The sequence below is a fragment of the Elgaria multicarinata genome, chromosome 11 (genome assembly GCF_023053635.1).
Source record: "Elgaria multicarinata webbii isolate HBS135686 ecotype San Diego chromosome 11, rElgMul1.1.pri, whole genome shotgun sequence".
Lineage (NCBI taxonomy): Eukaryota > Metazoa > Chordata > Lepidosauria > Squamata > Anguidae > Elgaria > Elgaria multicarinata.
In genome coordinates this window covers 42,939,860-42,960,167 of record NC_086181.1, presented here as the reverse complement: position 1 = coordinate 42,960,167, position 20,308 = coordinate 42,939,860, and the positions used below count along the sequence as shown (strand labels likewise).

Genomic DNA, 20,308 nt, shown 5'->3' with positions numbered 1-20,308 from the left:
CTGGTTGTGAATGAGTTGATCTCTCTATACATTGATGTTTCTGAATCTTACAGTTTATGTAAGAATAACCTTTTTTTTCATCAGTGGCTTGACTATATCCAGGCAGAGTAAGCCTGGACACAGTAGGTTGGATCAGTACTCTAAGAATGTCTAAGTTTAAATCCATCTCAACTCGAATACTTGTCAACATGGCATGAATTTATTTGGTTTTTGCTTGTTCCAGTTAAATACTACCTTGTCCAGTGTCAGTTTTTAAAAACAAAACCCCTGAAACAGCTACTTAATTGATTTGGCATTGGTCTTTGTAGTATTGTCACCCTGAGTGAAATTAATTTGGCATTCCCCCTTGGTCTGGGTATTATCAGATAGATTCAGAAGGGCTCAGTGACAGCCAGTGGTTTCAGCTCAATTTTTTTTTTAGCCATTAGGAGTATCCATAATGAGCAAGTGATTTTTCTGGTTATTTCTAGGTTAACATGAGGTCACTGAGGTGTTTGGTGGCTACAGATGTCCCACATTTTTGCATGTGACCCATAAGAATGTAAGAGCCTTGCTGGATGACACCAAAGGCCTCTCTAGTTTAGCATCCTGTTCCCCACAGTGACCAGCCATGATACCTCTGGGAAGCCCACAAGCAGGATGTCAAGCAGGACGTAAGGGCGATATGACTGTTTATGTGTTAATGTTTTATAGGTGTTTTATTGCCATGTTAGAAAGGTGTAACGTGGACAGAGATGGTTCTCAGTGCAAACACACACAGGAACACTGGATGTTCATCTAGTGCTTTTATCATCCTTTGAGAATCCCAGAGCACAGCTGAGAAGATGGGGCTGAAATGGTCAAAGAAGCTTTATTTCCCATTGAATTTCTGGAGAGGGTCTCTCTTTCCATGTTTGCAAAATTAAATTAAAACTAATACTGAAGTGTAATATTGTGAGACTAAAAATTAACTTTTATATCAAGACAAGGCAGTTCTTCCTTTGTCTGTTTTGAGAAACATACTTTATTGCAAATAACTTTTCAAAAAGATGTGGCCCAATTACTGCTTCAACATTTAAGACATCTGTAATTTATACATTCCCACCATCTTCCTTTTTTTTTTTTTTAAACTACAAGAGGACTAAGAATGAAACAGGTAGAGATGAAACAAGGGAAACAGGTGCTGGTAGAATTAGGGAGATATGAAGTTGTGCAAGGCAAATTAAACGGTGGTTAATAGCAAGAAGAGGTAGTGTCAGTAAGCACTAGGGAGACGTTGACATTGGTTGGTTTACCAGTGTTCTTGTCTATGGTCTTCTGAGTTGTGTGGAAGGGCAATGTCTCATGTCCCACCAAACAAGTATAAATGACTCCAGAACTCCAGGCCTCTTGACTGATGTTCAACATACTATAGGCGATGTACCGCTCAGGTTTCTTGGACTCCTGCATGGGGTTGCTGGTGATGTATCCGGAAGCATCTATTGGCTGATCGTTCTGAAGCCACTTGACAAAGATATCACTAGGATAAAATCCTTTTATCAGGCAAGTGATGGTGGCGGTTTCCTTCAAAGCCAGTTGTTCCGAGGGCGGGGGGAGAATGTAGACGTATGGCACACTGGAGGTGCCATCTGGATAGTTAAAGGAGAGGGGTAAAAGAGAACATAAAAAAGAACATCGAAATGAAAATCTTAACCTTCTTGTTATTTCCTTCATATGATTATAATTAAGTTCTGATCTCCCATTTACATGTCTTTAGAGAAGCAGAAACACAAATAGGCATGGCGGAGGCCCTCTAGGAGGCGAACTGGTTGATTACCAAAGATGACCAAATCAGAGTTTTGATATAAGGGCCTTCTAGCCAACCACACCTGGCTTTTATTGAAGACCTACTGTAAGAACATAAGACCACAGAAGGAACAGTGCTGGGTGAGACCAATGGTCTTCTTAGTTCAGAATTTTCTAGTGGCTAAACAGATGCCTGTGGGAAGTCCACAAACAAGACATGAACACTAAGGACCACTCAAGAACTGTCCCTCAGCAACTGGCATTCAGAGGCCTACTGACTGTCACAATGGAGGTAATTATAGCCAACATTTTCCCTGCTCCCCCCACCCTACCCCCAATGGGCACAGTGCTCCTGAGGAGCGCTGCACCCCGTGCGTGGCTCCTGGCTCCTAGTGAGGAATCGCGTGGAGCTGGGTCAACCTGTAGCAACCAGCCACGTATTCCATGGTCATGGGCTCAGCCTGGTACTATGGAAAAACCGGGGCGAAGGGGAGGGCGAAAGGGAGGGATCATCCCTTTCTGATCCCAGGATCCCCTGTGCATCATGTGGACGCACAGGAATGATCCCAGGCTTCACCCTGGGATAAAGCCCTGTCTAGCTATGGCCTTAGTCCATGACTGCTACGTTTGCTCAGGGATTGTGTCAAGACCTATTTGAAAGTCCAAGTACACGACGTCTGTTGGATCACTACTATCCACATGCATGCTGACAATGTCAAATAACTCATTTGGTGAGACAATGTACTTTTGCAGAAGCCGCATTGAGGGTTGCACACTCTTTTTTTTTTTTGTGGGGGGATGTAAAATAGCCACTTACCTTTAGGCTTGCTCAGGGACTTGACTTCCATTGAAGGAAATAATTTTGGGTGAATAATTTTACTTTCAAAGGTTTCCCCTTTGTTCCACTCATCTACGCTCACAGTAGCTATTGCATCAATGAATACCATCTCGCTACTTTCTCTGTCTATGCCCTGCTCAAGTACAGTCTTCAGTAGTTGTTTGTCAGATGCTCGCATCCAGGTGACATTCAGGTCCTGAAGATCTTCATCAATCGGTATATTGAAGACTCTGCAGGTCAGCTTGGCTGACCCGGTCTGGTAAGTATCAGCAAAGGATGGCGGGATGGTTTTCACTTGGACCTTTGGGTTACAATCTTCTCCATCACCTGAGGAGCAATAAAGCAGACAAGGGAACATACACCATTCAGTTACAAAGTGAATCAAATAATGTACCATATAATGGACTAACCTGTGAGACTTAAATAGAAGAGGATTTGAACAGTGAATTATGATTCCTCCTCCTGATGGTTACAACTTTAGAACCCACCTTGGAAGATCCACTTACCAATGGGTACATCTTCACTGGCAGTGATGGGCTCTTCAGATGAGGAATGGTGGACCACACAACTGTAGCTGCCCGCCTTTGGCCGTGGTTCATCTCGGCCAATTTTCAGGATGCTGTAAGTAGAGTACACATCCCCGGCTGGTGTCGCATTCCCATTCTCAAACAGCTTTTCGTTCAAGGGGATGTTATCCTTCTTCCAAGAGATGCTAATTTCCATGGGGGAAAAACCACTCACATCACAGAGGAGAATCAGGGCCATGGGGCTCTTGGGTGAGGGGGCGAGGTTAGCTCGAGAAATGGCAATGGAAGGCTTTGTGGATCCTAAATTGAGAAGAGAAGCGAGATATAGCAGAAGCACAACTGTGGATGTTTTTTTTTTAAAAAAAAAAATCATTCACATGCCCTTCCTATACAAACAAACAAGACTGGGAATGAAAAGGGGAAAAATTGTATTTGCCTTGTACTAGTTCTGTACTAGTTCTAATTATGTTAACCAATTATGCACATTTGAATCTCTCTTCTTCAGTGTCCTTCTTGCGCTGATAACCATAATGGCATTTTTTGATGAAACCTAAGCTTGTATTTATTCCATGCCCTCAAAATAGCCCATTGTACGTAATGGTTATTAAATTCTACATTAACATAAGTTTTGTCATACCACAAGTAACCATACACAAATAATGTTGATGAAAGGGGCAGGGCCTGGGTGCAAAAGCCGTTCCCTTAAACGCTTTGAGCACTCATGTGTTTGGAAGGATCCCTCAAGAGGGTTGTGATACCACTGACATCAAAGGAGCCAATTGGGACTGAGAGCCACGCTTTGCAAATAGCATTGACCTCGCTCTGAATGAGCAATCTCTCACTCGGAATGGACTAAGACCCACCTCCGTTTTGAACTTCCTCAAAAAACCATTGAAGAAGGAAGCTGCTGCTGAATATATTAAGGTAAAGCATCCTCCTCACCACTTAGACCTAACTACAGATTACGGACGCTGCAGAAATTCGAGACGGACAAAAATGAGTTCTGATAGTCCAACCTGCAGAATCTGCTGCAGACCCCCCTCCCCCACAAGCCAGGCCTTGCACAGACCATAGACTTTCAGATTTTCTAATTTTTTTTTTACTTTCCCGAAATTCACGCAAATTTATTTGCAGGAAAATACACATGTTTCTGCTAAGGCATTTACCATACTGGAAAAGAGACATGGGAAAAAGTTGAATGGAATGGGGGACAATACGTTAAATGTTATGGACGTTCTTATTGGATTATTTACGTATGGATGAAATAATGAATGAGAAACTCAGTGTGGATTTTTCAGGAACATTCTATGAGTAGGACCCATCAGCTGCCTTGCACACCATTTACGGTGGAAAAGCAGGATATAAACCAACTGATTAATAAATATTTGAAGTCTCATGGTGATGGGATCATTTTCTCCACTCTCTCAAAGGCTGTGGAGAAAATGATATTCCATAACCAACCCTGGTGGAACATTTTCTAGGTGTACACTTCAGCAGGAGCCATTTCAGAAGTGCTACAGCTTGGTGGTAGAGTACATACTTTGCATGCAAAACGTCCCATATTCAGTGCCTGACATCTCCAGGTAGAGCTGGAAAAACTCTTGTCAAAAACCCTGGAGAGCTTCTTCCTGTCAGTGTAGACAAGACTGAGCTAGATGGACCAATGGTCTAACCCATTCTGAGGCCGCTTCCGGGAAATGTTTCCTTCCCCGAAGAGCCTTTGGACAGGAGATATTTCTATCTTTTCTCAGTCACTGAGTTCTCCAGGTTTATTATAAAACAGGGATTTGAATGAACAAGCCCCCGGTCAATTATTTCGCTCAAGTCCTGATCATTACAAAGGGGTCTGCGGAAGAGAATTTTTGTCCTAATTAGAAAATGTATCTATGCATGTGGGTATATATAAAAAAGAGCCATATAAAAACATGTTCCTCCCAAAGTGTATGATGGCAAAAGAGGCTTTTTACTCTGTCAGTAATGTACTCACGTGGGTCCTTTTGGATTGTGACTTCTTTGGTGTCTTCTTCATAGCAATCTCCGGCCACTTTGCAAGCGATTTGGGTCCCCTTCTTCCATTGCTCCAAAGATACCGGGTGGGTAGCTATCACGTTCTGATTGCCATTGGCATCTGTCTTGACTGTGCTCTTCCGACCACCAGTGCTGGGCCTGCCATCCACCTGCCAGGTTATTTGGGTGTTTTCGAGGCTGGGGCCAACTACAGTGCAGGTGACGGTTGCTGTCCTCTCAAGCAGCTCTCTGTAGGATGGCTTGGTGATGAAGACGGCACGTTGACGCATTGAACTGTAGCAGGCTGGGGAGCATCATGCCAAGAGACATGGAGCAGGAAATCAATATTTGAAACCAGCAATACTCTTGAATATTTGAGAAAAGTTTTGAGCCAAAACCCTACACATGGTTATTTGCACATAACTGTCTTTGAACACAGTGAATCTTACCTTCTCAGTAAGCATGGAAGGGAATGGGCTGTAGGTCATTTTTTAAAAGTAAGAAAACCAGATAGCAAATGTGATAAAATCGTGTTTCTAAAACGCCTTTTTATAAAAAATAAATAAAATCATTTCTAACATGTATGTGCCATTTTATTGTAACTTCTTTGACACTGAGAACCCCAGAAGCAGGACATTAAGGCAATGACCCTTTCCCCATTTATGCACTCCCAGACGGCTGCTGGAGGTTTTATATAGCCATCACGACTAGTTGCCACTGAGAGGCATTTATTCATCAAGTAAATTCGTATGCAGCCCAAGTGGCAAATGTCCTTGGAGTGGTTTACAATCATACAAAAGAGAAAACACCTCCCATGAATTTTAAAATCTCCTTCTAAAGCCATACATGCTTGTTGCAGTGAATTCCGTGCCGTGAGAAGAATGACTTCTGTCTGTCCTGAATCTCGTACCATTCAGTGTCATTGAATGATCCTGGTATTACGAAAGGGGAAAAAAAATCTCCACTTTCTTAATGCCATGCATTATTTTGTAAAACTCTGCTATGTACCCCATGTAGCCTTTTTTTTGGTGAACTGCCCAGAGGGCTTCGGCTATTGGGAGGTATAGAAATGAAGTAAATACATAGTAAGGGCCGGTGCCAGACTATTTTGCGCCCTAGGCAAGGTGAGCTACTTTCGTCCCCCGAAAAAAATGCCAACTTGGATTTTTAAGAACATATGTTTCCTGGGAAAAATAAGAACAAAACTTGAAACTGCTAAATTTATTTTAAAGTGCAAGAAATACGTCATGCCAATTATAGCAAACAAATTGGAAAGGAATGTCTAGGGGTCTAAAATACATTATTTAATAGGAATATCACCTCCAAATCATCCTCCCCAACTCACACGTGCGCGCACACACACACTCAGCATCACTCACTCCAAACAAACACATGCATGAACACATGCATTCACTCAAAGACCCCATGCACCCTGTTCACCCATACATTCTCTCTCTCTCTCTCTTTTCCAGGCATGTTCCGGAAGTCCGAATGTGGAGCCACCCTGCCATGACACAGGCTCTGGACATCAGGCCTGGCCACGGCTACTCCCTGCTCAAGCCAAGCACCACCACTTGATATGCCTGAGGCGAGGGATAAAAACCACCTTCCTCCAAACTATGTGGAGAAAGGGGTTTAAATGGAGAAGGATTTCAATAATAAAATAATGCGCTGTGAATTATATGCGCTGAGGTGAATTATTGTCAAGAGTGGGTGCTAAATGTATAAACTTCAGACGATAAATGCCAAACAGACATGTGGGATTTTTGTGGTAGTTAAAACAAAATGATTAAAATTTATTTTAAAAGTTCACAAGCTGTGTTTCAAATAAAACTTTTAAAAACCTTTTTGAAACCTTTCATCCAATCCTTTCACCTGTTCACAAACACGCTTTCCTTTCTCTCATACAATCACTCTTGAGCTTTCTTTATTATCAGTATTGTTTAATATACATCAACTATGCGCACACCACACTCCAAAGACACCACTCTCTACATTGAACCTCAAATTCTCCAGACCCAAGTACTCTAAAACCCCAAGAGCTAACACACAGAGAGCGCTAAAGACTCTAAGAGTACCTAAAACATCCCCCCCCAATCCCCTCAGTCATCCCCTTATATATCACTCCTCCCCATCCTCAGACATTCTAACTCCGCCCACTCAGGCCAACATTCTAAAAACCACAGACTTACAAACGCCAGACATACATTGGGGAACTGACTTGTGGGGTGTAACACCCCCCCCACCCCAGTTTCCCTGGTTTCACTTCGGCTGGGTGGGCGCGGGGTGCCATCTCGCCTGCTGAGGCCCAGCTGAATCCTCGGGCTGGCCTAGCTCACAGCCAATGAGCGTGAGTGCTGCACTGTGCCCAGCGCCCCTCTTAGCTTGGTGCTCTAGGCGGCTGCCTGAGTGGCCTCTATGGTAGCACCGGCCCTTAAAATAGTTTTTCTAAACTTAAAAGCTCCTAACGTAGTGATGCCTCATACAGAAGGTGTCCCATCCCCTGGATCGTTTGGGTTTCTGTACCTTTTCTAGCTTTCCTTAATGGGGCAACTGGAACTGGGCAGATTATTCTAAATCAGTGGATTTGTATAAGGGTGTTAAGATACCGACAGTTTTTATTTTTGATCCCTTTCCTAATCAACCCTAGCATCTAATTGGCCTTTTTGACAGCTGCCACACTCCTGTCTCTGATTTCCAACAGGCAAAGAAAAGCTTTTGTCTCTGAACAACAGCTGATCAGAGACAAGAGCTTTTCTTGCTGGTGGCTGAGAAAGGGAGGCTTTTTCAATGCTCAGCAGGGAGAAAAAAAGCCCTCTTTTCCTTGATCAGCTACTGGTTGGAGGTAAGAGCTTTTCCAAGCTAAGAGAGGGGACAGGGCATGGGCCAGTAGCTAGTGGACTAGATGGGAAAATTCTATAGAGGGAATCCAGTCTGTGGTCTGGAGGTCCGCCATGCCTGCTCTACACTGTGTCACACCGTTATTACCTTTTCATTCAGCACCATTGTAGCAGTATAGTTGTTTTATAGTTTTATAGTTGGATTTTGTATCTAATCTGTTTTTATGCTTTTAAATTTTTTATATCAGAGTTTAATGCTCAGTTTTTTATTTTGTGTAAACCACCCAGAGAACTTTGGCAATGGGGCGGTATATAAATGTAAATAATAATAATAATAATAATAATAATAATAATAATAATAATGGAAAAAAGCCTTTTAGTGTAAACTTTAAAATTGTGTATCGAAAATTACATCCAGCCTTTCTAGTTGTCAGCATGTAACATTTTAAGGAAGCAAAATTTTAAATTGCACTAAGGTTACATAAAAACGGCAACAAAATATTCAAGCAAGAGAGCCCAAGTGAAAAACTTCTGTAACACACATTAAAATGAATAAATAAACGGGTTGCTAAACCAGCATGCTCCAGTGCACAGTCTGACCCAAGCCCATATGGCTATGTCAGCGCCACTCATGTGGGTGGAACATGGCAAGATGCGTGAACTCCAAAAACACTCCACCACCCAGATGTGTGGAAAGTCAATGGCAAGTCCTCATGAAGTTCATAGGTGAAGAACAATGATTGGGTACCACTAAGTCCGAAAGTACAACCTGTGAAAAACCTGTGTGAATGAAGGAAGTCAGTCTGAGACTCAACAGCTAGTTTGTAGGAGCAGCTTGTCTGCTCTGGGTTTTCCTCTTGCTGATGTTGCCCAGATGTACCTGCCTAGCTCACAACTCAGCTTTCCTGTTGACATTCAGGTGAGCCCCTGAGAACAATCCACCCTTCTTGCCCATCTCTTCAACTCCAGCCACCCATCACCCCCTTATCTGGAGAGCAGGCGTCCCTCACCTTGGCACTTGCTGGTGTTCTGCATGGTCACATTCAGTGAACGAGTCACTTTACAGGTGTAGAGGTCCCCTTTGTCCCAGCTGTCTTTGTTGATGTTCCGTTGGACAAAGCTGAAGTAACCACCGCTCTTGTCCTTGCCAGTGGCCAACGTCACCTCTACTTTCTCTGGCTCTGCTTGTCCATTCTTCAGCCATTCCACGCTGGCTTTTCCAGGGCCAAGGCTCTGAAGGACGCAAACCAGCTCCAGGATGGAGTCCGTGGCCTGTGCATCACAGTCGGGGGTTAAGATCTGAACTTGGACAGGCTTTGGGGGTGCCCAATTACATTCTGAGAAAAGAGAGTAGGAAAATGTTGCTGACCGTTGGAATATATATTATTCATTCACTGATATCATGTCTTTTTACAAAAAGTATCTAGCATAGCTTACTTAAAATCTCTATGCAAGGCAAAATTTAAAACAACAAAAAACTCAAATTCCAGAAAGAAACTAATGAGGAAAACCTAAGAACATTTTAAAACAGCAGCAGAGTACACAATATAATCAAGATTCCTGAAATGGCCCACTTAAATAAAACTGTCTTCACCCTCCTGTCTAAAAGCAGGCAATGGCCGCATTAGAACACCATGATAGTCAACAGTAGGTTAATAGTCCTCACAATTTGTTACTTTGTGGGTACACCCCACACAATCAGAGAAATGACCAACTGTGAGCTGGTTGTAAACAACTGTGAGTGGATTATTAATGCATGGTGCATTGACAAACTCATCCTCCACCCTCCCTCCTCCTGTCACTTGTATCCCATCATTCCTTGCTGCCAAAAGTAGAGTTCTGCCAGCTTGAGTAGAGTGGTAGCCACCATTTTGACTGCTCTTGTAGCTAATGAAAATAACCAACAGTGCCCTCCACATGACACAACAACCAATGGTGGTTTAAAGAACCCACATCTGCCTCCAGCCACATACACTTCCGGGTCATTCTGCTCCCTTATTGCCCACCACACCCTAAGAAACTTACCCTTGGAATTGATGGTGGCCGAAGGGCCATTCTGTGTGCCTCCATTGGACTGCTGTACAGTGCAGGTGTAAGGCATTGTTTGGAAGGTCGAGAATGGGACTGTGAGCTGACTGGTGCTGAGCCACCGATTTCCGTTCCCTTGTACTTCTGGGAATTCCTTTTTCCCTGGCTCGTCAGGTTGCCATATGATTTTTGATGTCCTTGTGGATGATCCAGCAAGCAAACAGCCAAAGGTAACGCTCCCCTTCTGCTCCCTGATGCTGGAGTCACAGCAGGACAGCAGAGGGAACACGGAAGGCGTTTCCTGGGTAACTGTAGGAAAGGAAAAAAGGTGGGAGGTCTTGGAGAACATGAGAAGACCTTAAATGGTCTAATGCTTACCCTACAATAGTCATTACAACTTAGAAGCCTTTGGGGGAACTTACCGAGACCCTTCCTCGCTTCTCCATGGCACACTTTCCTAGAGCAGGGATGGGCAACATGCAGCACCCTGTGGCCTGCATGCAGCCCCTCCCCACTGAAATGCCCCCAACTTCTCCAGAAGTTTTTAAAAGAAGAAATACAGCAAAAAACGCATCTGTAGTGGCTATGGGGTGCCCAAAAGATTAAATTTACCTTGGAAACCAGGTAATTTTAATTCTTAAAGTGTTATTGAATGGTTTTATCTCCTCCTCCTCCTCCTCCTCCTCCTCCTCCTCCTCTTCTTCTCCCCCCCCTCTCTCAAAAACATTGTCCTCTTTTTGGGGAGAGAAATCCCATTTGGGGTCTTCCAGGGAGCAAAAATGGGGCCCTGGACCTCCAACAGTTGCTGAACCTTTTCCTAGAGAATGATATTCATCACCATCATCGCCACCACCACCACCATTATCATCGGGTGATTATTAGTAAATGCAATTTCACATACTTACATTTCATCGTGGTTGAGAGGTTGAGCCTGTTCAGACAACATGCTAAACCATGGTTAGGCCACTAAGCCTTTGCAGCAAATGGTTAGTAAGCATGTTTAAACTGTGGTTATGTAGCCACCATGTTTAGGAATGGTTCACACGACATGCTAAGCCGTAATATTGAGGTCAAATCTTATTCTTATTTCAGTCTAATCTTAGATTGATACCTAGTCTATTTCTCAGTTAGTATATGATCCCCCTAACTACCTGCATGCTTATCTCAGTTCTGAGCTGGTCACTTCATTTACTTTTGTCTTCAGCACATGGCTTGACTTACTTGGCCTAGATTAAACTTCACTGAGGCCACCACAAAAAAAGTTCCCAGTGGCAGTTGGTAAAGCTCTACATGGCCAATGACACATCAAAATCCCAACCTATCAGCTTCATTGCTCCCCTTCCTCCGCTGTCCAGGTTTGTTCAGCCATCCCGTCTCCTTGCTTAAACTGAGAGTGTGCCTTAGAACAAGCCCAAGGCCCAAGGGTTCCATGTTGCTGCACAATCAAGGGAAATAGTGTAAATACTGAAACTGTGTTTCAGGGGACCATGTCTGCTATTATTGATCTTCAGATTGTGAAACGTCAGGTAAACTTTGGTGAACCCCACTGTTTTTCTGAACCTTGTTTGAAATCCAATATTTAGATCATTCAAACCTAAGAGTTATGGTGCCTTAAGACTAGGGGTGTGATGGACCCCCCGATCCGCTTCTCTTCCAGATTTGCAACTTCCGGATCGGGTCTGCTCCGCCTATAGTCCACTCCGGTTCGCTGCGAAGCTCCAGATCCGGATCGGAGCTCCACTTTCCCCCCCATAGACTTGCATTGAAATCCAAAAAAGCCTACAACTTTTGTGTATGTTAATATTAGAAACCTCAAACTTGGCACCATGATAGCTTATCCATGTATACACATGCATGCCAAGCCTCAAGCAAATCCAAGACTCCCCTGATTTTCGGGGAATTTTTGAAAATCAGACACCCCATTTTCAGACATGGGATTTTCTCCGACATTTTGACAGATAAAAAACTTTGAAGTGGGCACCCTCACAGATGCCATCTAGATCCACATTCATGGCAAGTTTCAAGCAAATCCCATCATCCCCTGATTTTTCGCACCCCAATTCAAGTCCCATGCTAGAACTCTGTCAATTTTCACATTAGAAATGTCAAATTAGGCACCATGACATCTGATGCATGTATACAAATGCATGCCAAGCCTCAAGCAAATCCAAGCCTCCCCTGATTTTGGGGGGATTTTTGAAAATCGGACACCCCAGTATCTCAGGGAAGCTGCAGACAGCTCAATGGGCTTTATTCATGGCCATTTCAAAGGAAATCCCTTTGAAAGGAGCAGAGGGAACACGGAAGGTGTTTCCTGTGTAGCTGTAGGAAAGGAAAAAGAGGAGAACAAGAGAAGACAGAAATAAACCTTCAATTACGTTATGTGTACACTAAAGTCATTACAATTTAGAACGCTTTGGAGAGCATTCATGGAAATATTTTCCTGAACATATCCTCCCAGAGGATGATGATGATGATATGAATGTCACAAAATGCAATTTTACTTGCTTAGATTTTATTGTGGTTCGAACATAAGAACATAAAAGCCATGCTGGATCAGAACAAGGGTCCATCAAGTCCAGGATTCTGTTCAAGCAGTGGCCAACCAGCTGTTGACCACGAACCCACAAGCAGGACATGGGTGCAACAGCAGCCTCCTGCACATGTTCCCCAGAAACTGGTGTATGTTGTAGGGCTGTGCTCCAACCTGAAATTCATAGCAGAGCTCTGTTGAATGGCTTCTCCACTCTGATTTTTGGAGCAACTCATTTGCTCTGCTTCATCAGATTATCAGAGGAGAACTACTCCATTTTTGAATAACCACACTAGTATAGTCAATGGAAATTAACCAAAATTTTACAGCTCTGTCATTTTGAAAGATAAAGAGATGAAACTTGGCACCATGGTAGCTCTTAAGTAGGGATTTAGCCATGCCAAGTTGGAAGAAGATCCATTCATGCCTTGATTTTTAGGAAATTTGTAAGGTTCAAATAACTGCTTCATTGTATTCTATGGAAAGTAACAAAAATGCTTACATCTCTGTCATTTTTAAAGATAAAGACAAAGAGATGAAATTTGTCACCATGGTTGCTCTTGGTACCTCTCCCTCTCCCTTTCCCACCATGACCAGAACTACCAGTATCCATTCAATGCCTCATAATGGAATAATGAGCAAGCTTTATTAATTTGGGGAGGAAATGAAAAGGTGTGCTTGTGAAAAACAACTAACACACACACAACACACAAACTAGAAGACTGACACAACAACACAACACAGAACTCACAAAGAATTATTTATTTTGGTATTTTAAAAGATTTTTTTAGTGGGGGGGGTAGTAGACTTTAAACACACACACACACACATACACACACACACACACACACTCTAACAGCAGGCCCTGGGGGCATGGGGTGAAATGTAAAGGATTTTAAAAAAGGATTGGAATGGAAGGGTAAAGAGATTTTCTTTGCATTTTTTAATATATATTTTTAGTGGGGGTAACAGTAAAACACACACACACACAATAACAACAAAGGGGTGTGGGGGTGGGTGGGTATAAGGAACTTAGGCCTCATCTACACCATGCAGGATATTGCACTATGAAAGTGGTATGAAAGTGGATATAAAAGGCAGGAGCCACACTACTACTTTGCCCTGTCCTGGACGGGGTTGCACTCTCCTTAAAGGATCGGGTCCGTAGTTTGGGGGTGCTCTTGGATCCAGAACTGTCACTTGAGGCACAGGTGAACTCAGTGGCAAAGAGCACCTTTTATCAGCTAAGGCTGATATACCAACTTTGCCCTTATCTGGACAGAGATAGCCTAGCTACAGTTATCCATGCTCTGATAACCTCTCGTTTGGATTACTGCAATGCGTTATACGTGGGGTTGCCTTTGAAAACGGTCCGGAAGCTTCAGCTGGTACAATACAGGGCAGCCCATTTACTAACAGGGACTGGCTGGCGAGATCACATTACGCCAGTCCTTTTACAACTTCATCCAGGTCTGGGCCCGATTCAAAGTGCTGGTATTGACATTTAAAGCCCTAAACGGCTTGGGGCCAGGTTATTTGAAGGAACGCCTCCTCCCATATGTACCTACCCGGACCTTAAGATCATCCTCAGGGGGTCCTTCTCCGTGAGCCCCTGCCAAAGGAAGTGAGGCAGGGGGCTACCAGGAGCAGGGCCTTCTCTGCTGTGGCACCCCGGCTGTGGAATTCCCTCCCTAAGGAGGTTCACTTGGCACCTACATTATATTCCTTTAGACGCCAAGTGAAGACCTTTTTATTCTCCCGGCATCTTAACAGTCTATAAATAAATTTTAACGTGGTGTTTTAAATTTGTAATTTTGCATTGCAGCTGTTTTTATCTGGTTGAGCTTTTATATTATATTTTATATTATGGTTTTATACTGTTGTTTTATACTTTGAATGGTTTTAATTTTTGTGAACTGCTCAGAGAGCTCCGGCTATTGGGCGGTATAGAAATGCAACAAATAAATAAATAGTGGTATTGAAGTGCACTGACAACTATTGGGGCCCACTGACTCCTAACACATACCGTTTTCATACCACTATATCCTGCTTGGTGTAGATGAGCCCTTGGGGATTGGAATAGAAAACAACACACAATAACCAAAGAAAAGCAGTGAACCAGAGAAAGACTGCAAACAGTGAACAGCAAGCGTTAGCTCTCTCTCACTCTCTCCTCCTCTCTTCCTAAAGCCCCAGGAGCTATCAGAAGGAATGACTTCCAGGGCAAGGACAAATGGGTTATCTCATTTGCAATCCCTCCCCCTGAGCACTGTGATTGGAGGGGGGACGACAGGGAGGACACTGTGGCTATTGGTTAGCCACCGATGTCAGTCTCAAAACTACCCCTCACCCCTCAGAGTCTTCCTAATGTGGAGAAGTGGTGTTCAGTTAGTCCATCAACATTAGGGTGACCGTATGAAAAGGAGGACAGGGCTCCTGTATCTTTAACAGTTGCATAGAAAAGGGGATTTCAGCAGGTGTCATTTGTATATATGCAGAAACTGGTGAAATTCCCTCTTCATCACAGCAGTTAAAGCTGCAGGAGCTATACTAGTGACCAGATTTAAAAGAGGGCAGGGCACTTGCAACTTTAACTGTTGTGATGAAGAGGAAAATTCACCAGGTTCCCCATATATATCAATGATACCTGCTGAAATTTCCTTTTCAATACATGCCGTTAAAGATACAGGAGCCCTGTCCTCCTTTTCATAGGGTCACCCTAATCAACATTGCAACAAGTTAAAACGACCCTCAAAAAGCTTAAAGAACAGTCAGAGTGTTTCGGAGCTCTGAACAACCTTCTCCCTGCTCCGCGGGTACCTGGTGATTTTAAAACCATCCCAAACTGCACCGTGGGTTCGGAGCTCCGATGGTGCTTCAGTGAACCTTCAGATTTTCGGAGCACAGCACACACCCATAGTATATTGCTCCCTTTGTCCATGCTAGCTTCCTTCAAACCTAACATTCATCTAGAGGGTCAAAAGTCTCTCAGTTGAACATTAAGCTTGGAGCAGATTGCCATAGACCACCGTTGGACCCTGCCAGCTTGCCTACAGCTTGGTGCTGATCTTGGAGGCCAGGAACCTCTCCTGTTAACCTCTGGGCTCCCTGCCAGATTATTGGAAGCCTGTTGCTGCTCTGGAAGGTCAGAGACCTCTCAGTGGAACGTCAAGCTTGGGGCAGCCTTTGAGGTATTCCCCTGGCTGCTAGCTGCTGACGACAGGAGGCCAAGAGTCTCCCAGCTGAGTATCAGGTATCAGACAGGCTTTCAGGTATTCCCCTGGCTCCCCACCAACCTGTTGATCACCTGGGAGGTCAAGAATCTCCCAGCTGAGAGTGACGCTTGGTGCAGGCTTTCAGGTAGGCTCCTTGCTCTCTGGAGGCTTGTTTTCAGCTTAATATTCAACTGGGGGATGTGCGTAAGCATCTCCCCCACTGAGCATCAGACTTAGAGCAAGCTTTCAGGGAACCCTCCTATCCATGATCCCCAGAATATAAGAACAAAAGAACAGCCCTGCTGGATCAGACCAACTGTCCATCTAGTCCAGCACTCTGTTCACACAGTGGACAACCAGCTGCCAACCAGGAACCCACAAGCAGGACACAAGTGCAACAGCACCCTCCTGCCCATGTTCCCCAGCAACTGCTATATATTCGCATACTGATTCTGAATACACTTTTCTCTGCTGCACATGACCTGAGTTGCTTGACTTAGATCAAAACTTCACAGATGCCACCACTGCTCTGCAGGCCAAGTGGCACATCAAAGTCCCCGTCTTTATTTGCTCCCCTCCCCAATCAGCTTGTGTGAGAAACTGCACATAGGTTAATCTCCAGGATCCTCAGGAAATACTCTTTACATAACTTTACCTGGTGAGGTCATGGGTCTGTGTCACACAATATTTGTGCTTGGTGGAGGACTATCGGACATGTCCAATGCTGTACTTCCAAAAATCATGGTGTATTCTCCAAGTCTATTAAGAAATTCCATTGCCCTGCATGAAGTGAGAGAGTGTGCCCTACAATACACCCAGTGGGTCCATTTTTCTGCATCTTCCAAGTGAGGAATGTTAAGTTTTCTTTCCCTCCTGTTCATATAAATTGAACACCCAGCTGGAAGTAGTTGATGAAGCTGGTAGATAGCTCCTTTGTTCTCCAGCAGCTATCTTGAAAGCTGGTGTTCATTTGGGAAGCCATAATTATCCCTGTGAAGTATCAGGCTTGGCCAAGTATCCAGGTAGACTCCCTGCTCCCTGTAACCTCTCTGTAAGTCCAGATTAGGTCAGCAGTTGGGTAGACCCCTTGCTCCCCACCAACTGGTTCTAAGCTTAATGCTCAGTTGGGGCTTAGGAATCTCCTGGGTGAGGACCAGGCTTGGAGCAAATGTTCAGGTAGCCCCTCTGCTCCCTGCCACAGACCTTGAAGCTTCCCTGCTTACTTGGGAGGTAAGAAATCCCCCAACTAAGCAACTGGCTTGGAGCAAGTTTTGGGGTAGCCCTCCTGCTCCCCTCCAGCCTCTGTTAGCACCATGCTTAGCCAGGTAATGAGGAGCAAGCTGGCAGGTAGCCCAGCTGGGAAATGAGGAGCCTCTCAGCTGAGTTTCAGGACCAAGGCACCCAGCTTGTTTTGAGCCAAATGCTCAGTTGGGGCTTAGGAATCTCCCAGTCGAGCACCAGGCTTGGAATAAATGTTCAGCTAGCCCCTCTGCTCCCTGCCACAGACCTTGAAGCTTCCCTGCTTACTTGGGAGGTAAGAAATCCCCCAACTGAGCACCTGGCTTGGAGCAAGCTTTGGGGTGGCCCTCCTGCTCCCTTCAGCTTGCTTGACATCTGCTCCTCAACTGGTAGGTGAAGAGTCTGCCAGTTGAGCACCAGTGGCGGAGCAGGCATCCAGGTAGCCCTCCTGATCCCCCCTAGTTTCCCAGCTGGGCATCAGGTTTGAGGCAGGCTTGCAGGTCTCCCTGTGGTTCCCTGCTATCTTCCTTGTAGCCTGCTTCTGATATTGGAGAGGAAAAGACTCCCAGCTTAGTATCAGGCATGGGACAGTCATACAGAGAGCCCCTGGCTCCCCACCATCTCCCTGAAGCCTATTGATCACCCAGGAGATCAGGAATCACCCAGTGCAACATCCAATAGTGCTTCAGGTTTCCTATATGTTCCAAGTCAACATCCTTGAAGCCTGATGCTCAACAAGTTATTGAGGAATCTCCTAGCTGTGCATTGAGTTTTGACAAAACCTGTTTGCTCCCCTCCAGGTTCCCTGATGACTGCTACTTCTCTGGGAGCTTAACCTCCATCTGAGCATCAGAAAGGACAGGATTTCACAGAGCTCCCTCCCTTGATCCATCCCACCTTCCTTGAAGACTAGCACTCATTTGCGTGGTCAAGGATCTCCCAGTTGAGCACCTGGCTTGGGGCTAGCTTGTAGATAGCCTCTTGCTCCCCGTCAGCCCCCTTGAAGCCTAAGACCCATTTGAGAGAGCAGGGTCTCCCAATTGAGCCTCGGAGTTGGGGTAGACGATCAGATAGCTCCACCCCCTGCCCTGCTCCCCTCCAGCTTCCTCTAGCATCACACTAGCCAGGAGGTGAGGAGCAAAATGGCAGGTATCCCGGCTGGGAAATGAGGAACCTCTTGGCTGCATGGCAAGTTTGGGAGAAGTTAGCAGGGAGCCATGGGGCTCTTTCCACTGACTTTCCTTAGGCCTCTTCCCCAGCTGAGTATCAAGGGGCCTTTGAGCTGAGCATGCCCCCTCAGGCAGTTCACAAGTATCTGCTGCTTCCTGCCATCTTTCACTGAAATCTGACATACAGTTGAGATTGGAGGAGCACAAACTGAGCTCCTGGCCTGGTTGCTCTGGAAGTTCTTGTTCCTCTCCCTGATGTTCTCAGCTGGGAGGGCTCAGCTGAGTGTTGCACCCCAGGGGATCTAGTGGGATACAGCTAGGCTATCCAACAGCCTGCTCCTCCAAGCCTAATGTCCAGCAGCTCCAGAGTTTTGGGGAGCCCATTTACTCACCCACTGTCTCTTCTGCAAAGATAGAATAATAGAATCATAGAATAGCAGAGTTGGAAGGGGCCTACAAGGCCATGGAGTTCAACCCCTGCTCAATGCAGGAATCCATCCTAAAGCATCCCTGACAGATGGTTGTCCAGCTGCCTCTTGAAGGCTTCTAGTGTGGGTGAGCCCACAGCCTCCCTAGGTAACATATTCCATTGTCGTACTGCTCTAACAGTCAGGAAGTTTTTCCTGATGTCCAGCTGGAATCTGGCTTCCCTTATCTTGAGCCTGTTATTCCGTGTCCTGCACTCTGGGAGGATCGAGAAGAGATCCTGGCCCTCCTCTGTGTGACAACCTTTTAAGTATTTGAAGAGGTTGTCATACAGAGGAGGGCCAGGATCTCTTCCCGATCCTCCCAGATGCTGAGTTGGAGGATGGCACAAGCCAGCCAACCTGAACCTCAACATGAACCTCAATGGAAACACTAGCCCTCATGCAGGGACACAGTGCCAGCCACTCCTTTCCCAGACAGAGGTCCTAGAAGAGTCTCTTCTCCTCCAGCTTGTGTGTTTCTATCTTCTCAGGACCCAAAGAGTAAATAACAGAATCTCTTTTACTCACCAAACCAAAGGCCAGAGTTGATTGAAACAGCCAGATGTTTGCCACCGACACGCAATCTGTTTCTCTTTGGGAGACATCTGTAATATTTGCTTAAAGCTTTATTAGAGAACTGCAAGTTAAATGAACAGCAGAAGCCCACAGCATAGATCTGCTCTTTACAACAGCATCCTTTTGGACAAACAAAAAGAGAAGATACAGAAGCTTTTGCTAAGCACTAAGGACATGAACTGCATCATCTAGTGACTGGAGCTTTTGCTTACATAATGATTACACCCCCCCATCTCCACCGCCTGTTTCCCCATCTTCTTAAAAGCTTAGTCATAAAGATTAGTTGTGTTATTGGGATTAGGGTTGATGTGACTGTATGAAAAAAGCATAATGAGTAAGGTCTGCGAGGATTGTATACTGTCTCTTTAAGACTTCTGGCATATATATTGAATTTAAAGAGAATTGACTGAGACTGATTACACCCTCATCCATTTTGACCCAGGGAGCACATTTGTAATCTTGGGCATCATTGGCATGCTCATAAAATGGCTGCCATGGGGAAAGGGTGGCTCATTCACAAAATGGCTGCCATGGTGGGCATGGCATGGCTAAAAGAAAAGTAACTTGTCCAAAATTCCAAGTTCAAGGGAAAAGTGGGAACCCCAAACTCAAACGCTCTTCTGAATCCAGTTCTCTGCTCCAACAGCCATTTCACAAAAGGCAAACAGATGAGGTTCAGACACATATAACTTGGTCAACACACTGAGGTAGAGTCTGAGCCTTGAATGTCCAAATCATATAGTTGCACCCACAGGTCACAAACAAATACCAATTTCACAAGAAGACATCGTGCTCTCGCTCATGGGGTGCCCAGAAGAAAATCAGTAAATAGGGATGGTGCTGGAGGCTGACGCTTTGCTTTTCAGTACACCTGTCCCCCAGTTTAAAATAAATCAATAAAAATCATTTAAACATTTGAAAACTCTGGAGGGTCAAAGGGCTTGGTGGGATGAATAGGAGCGTAAGTCAGCAGACTGGTATCCGTGAGCGCCACAATGGGAACTCCAGGGTCATACTTACTACCTGATAGCTAGTGAAAGAAACCAGAGAGTTCCATTCAGCACACTGAATATTATACTTGCAATTTAATGAATGGTGTAGTTAT

The 20,308-nt window shown here is 44.8% G+C and overlaps 1 gene segment (V, D, J or C); it reads right to left on the bottom strand.

The window, feature by feature from the left end:
* Positions 1 to 1,113: 1,113 nt before the first annotated feature.
* On the bottom strand, positions 1,114 to 19,991 carry LOC134405986 (Ig mu chain C region-like). The segment is given in 8 exon segments: positions 1,114 to 1,607; positions 2,582 to 2,929; positions 3,109 to 3,429; positions 5,117 to 5,440; positions 8,987 to 9,313; positions 10,002 to 10,313; positions 19,156 to 19,323; positions 19,973 to 19,991. Coding segments are annotated over 8 exon segments (2,214 nt in total).
* Between the last annotated feature and the right edge of the window lie 317 nt (positions 19,992 to 20,308).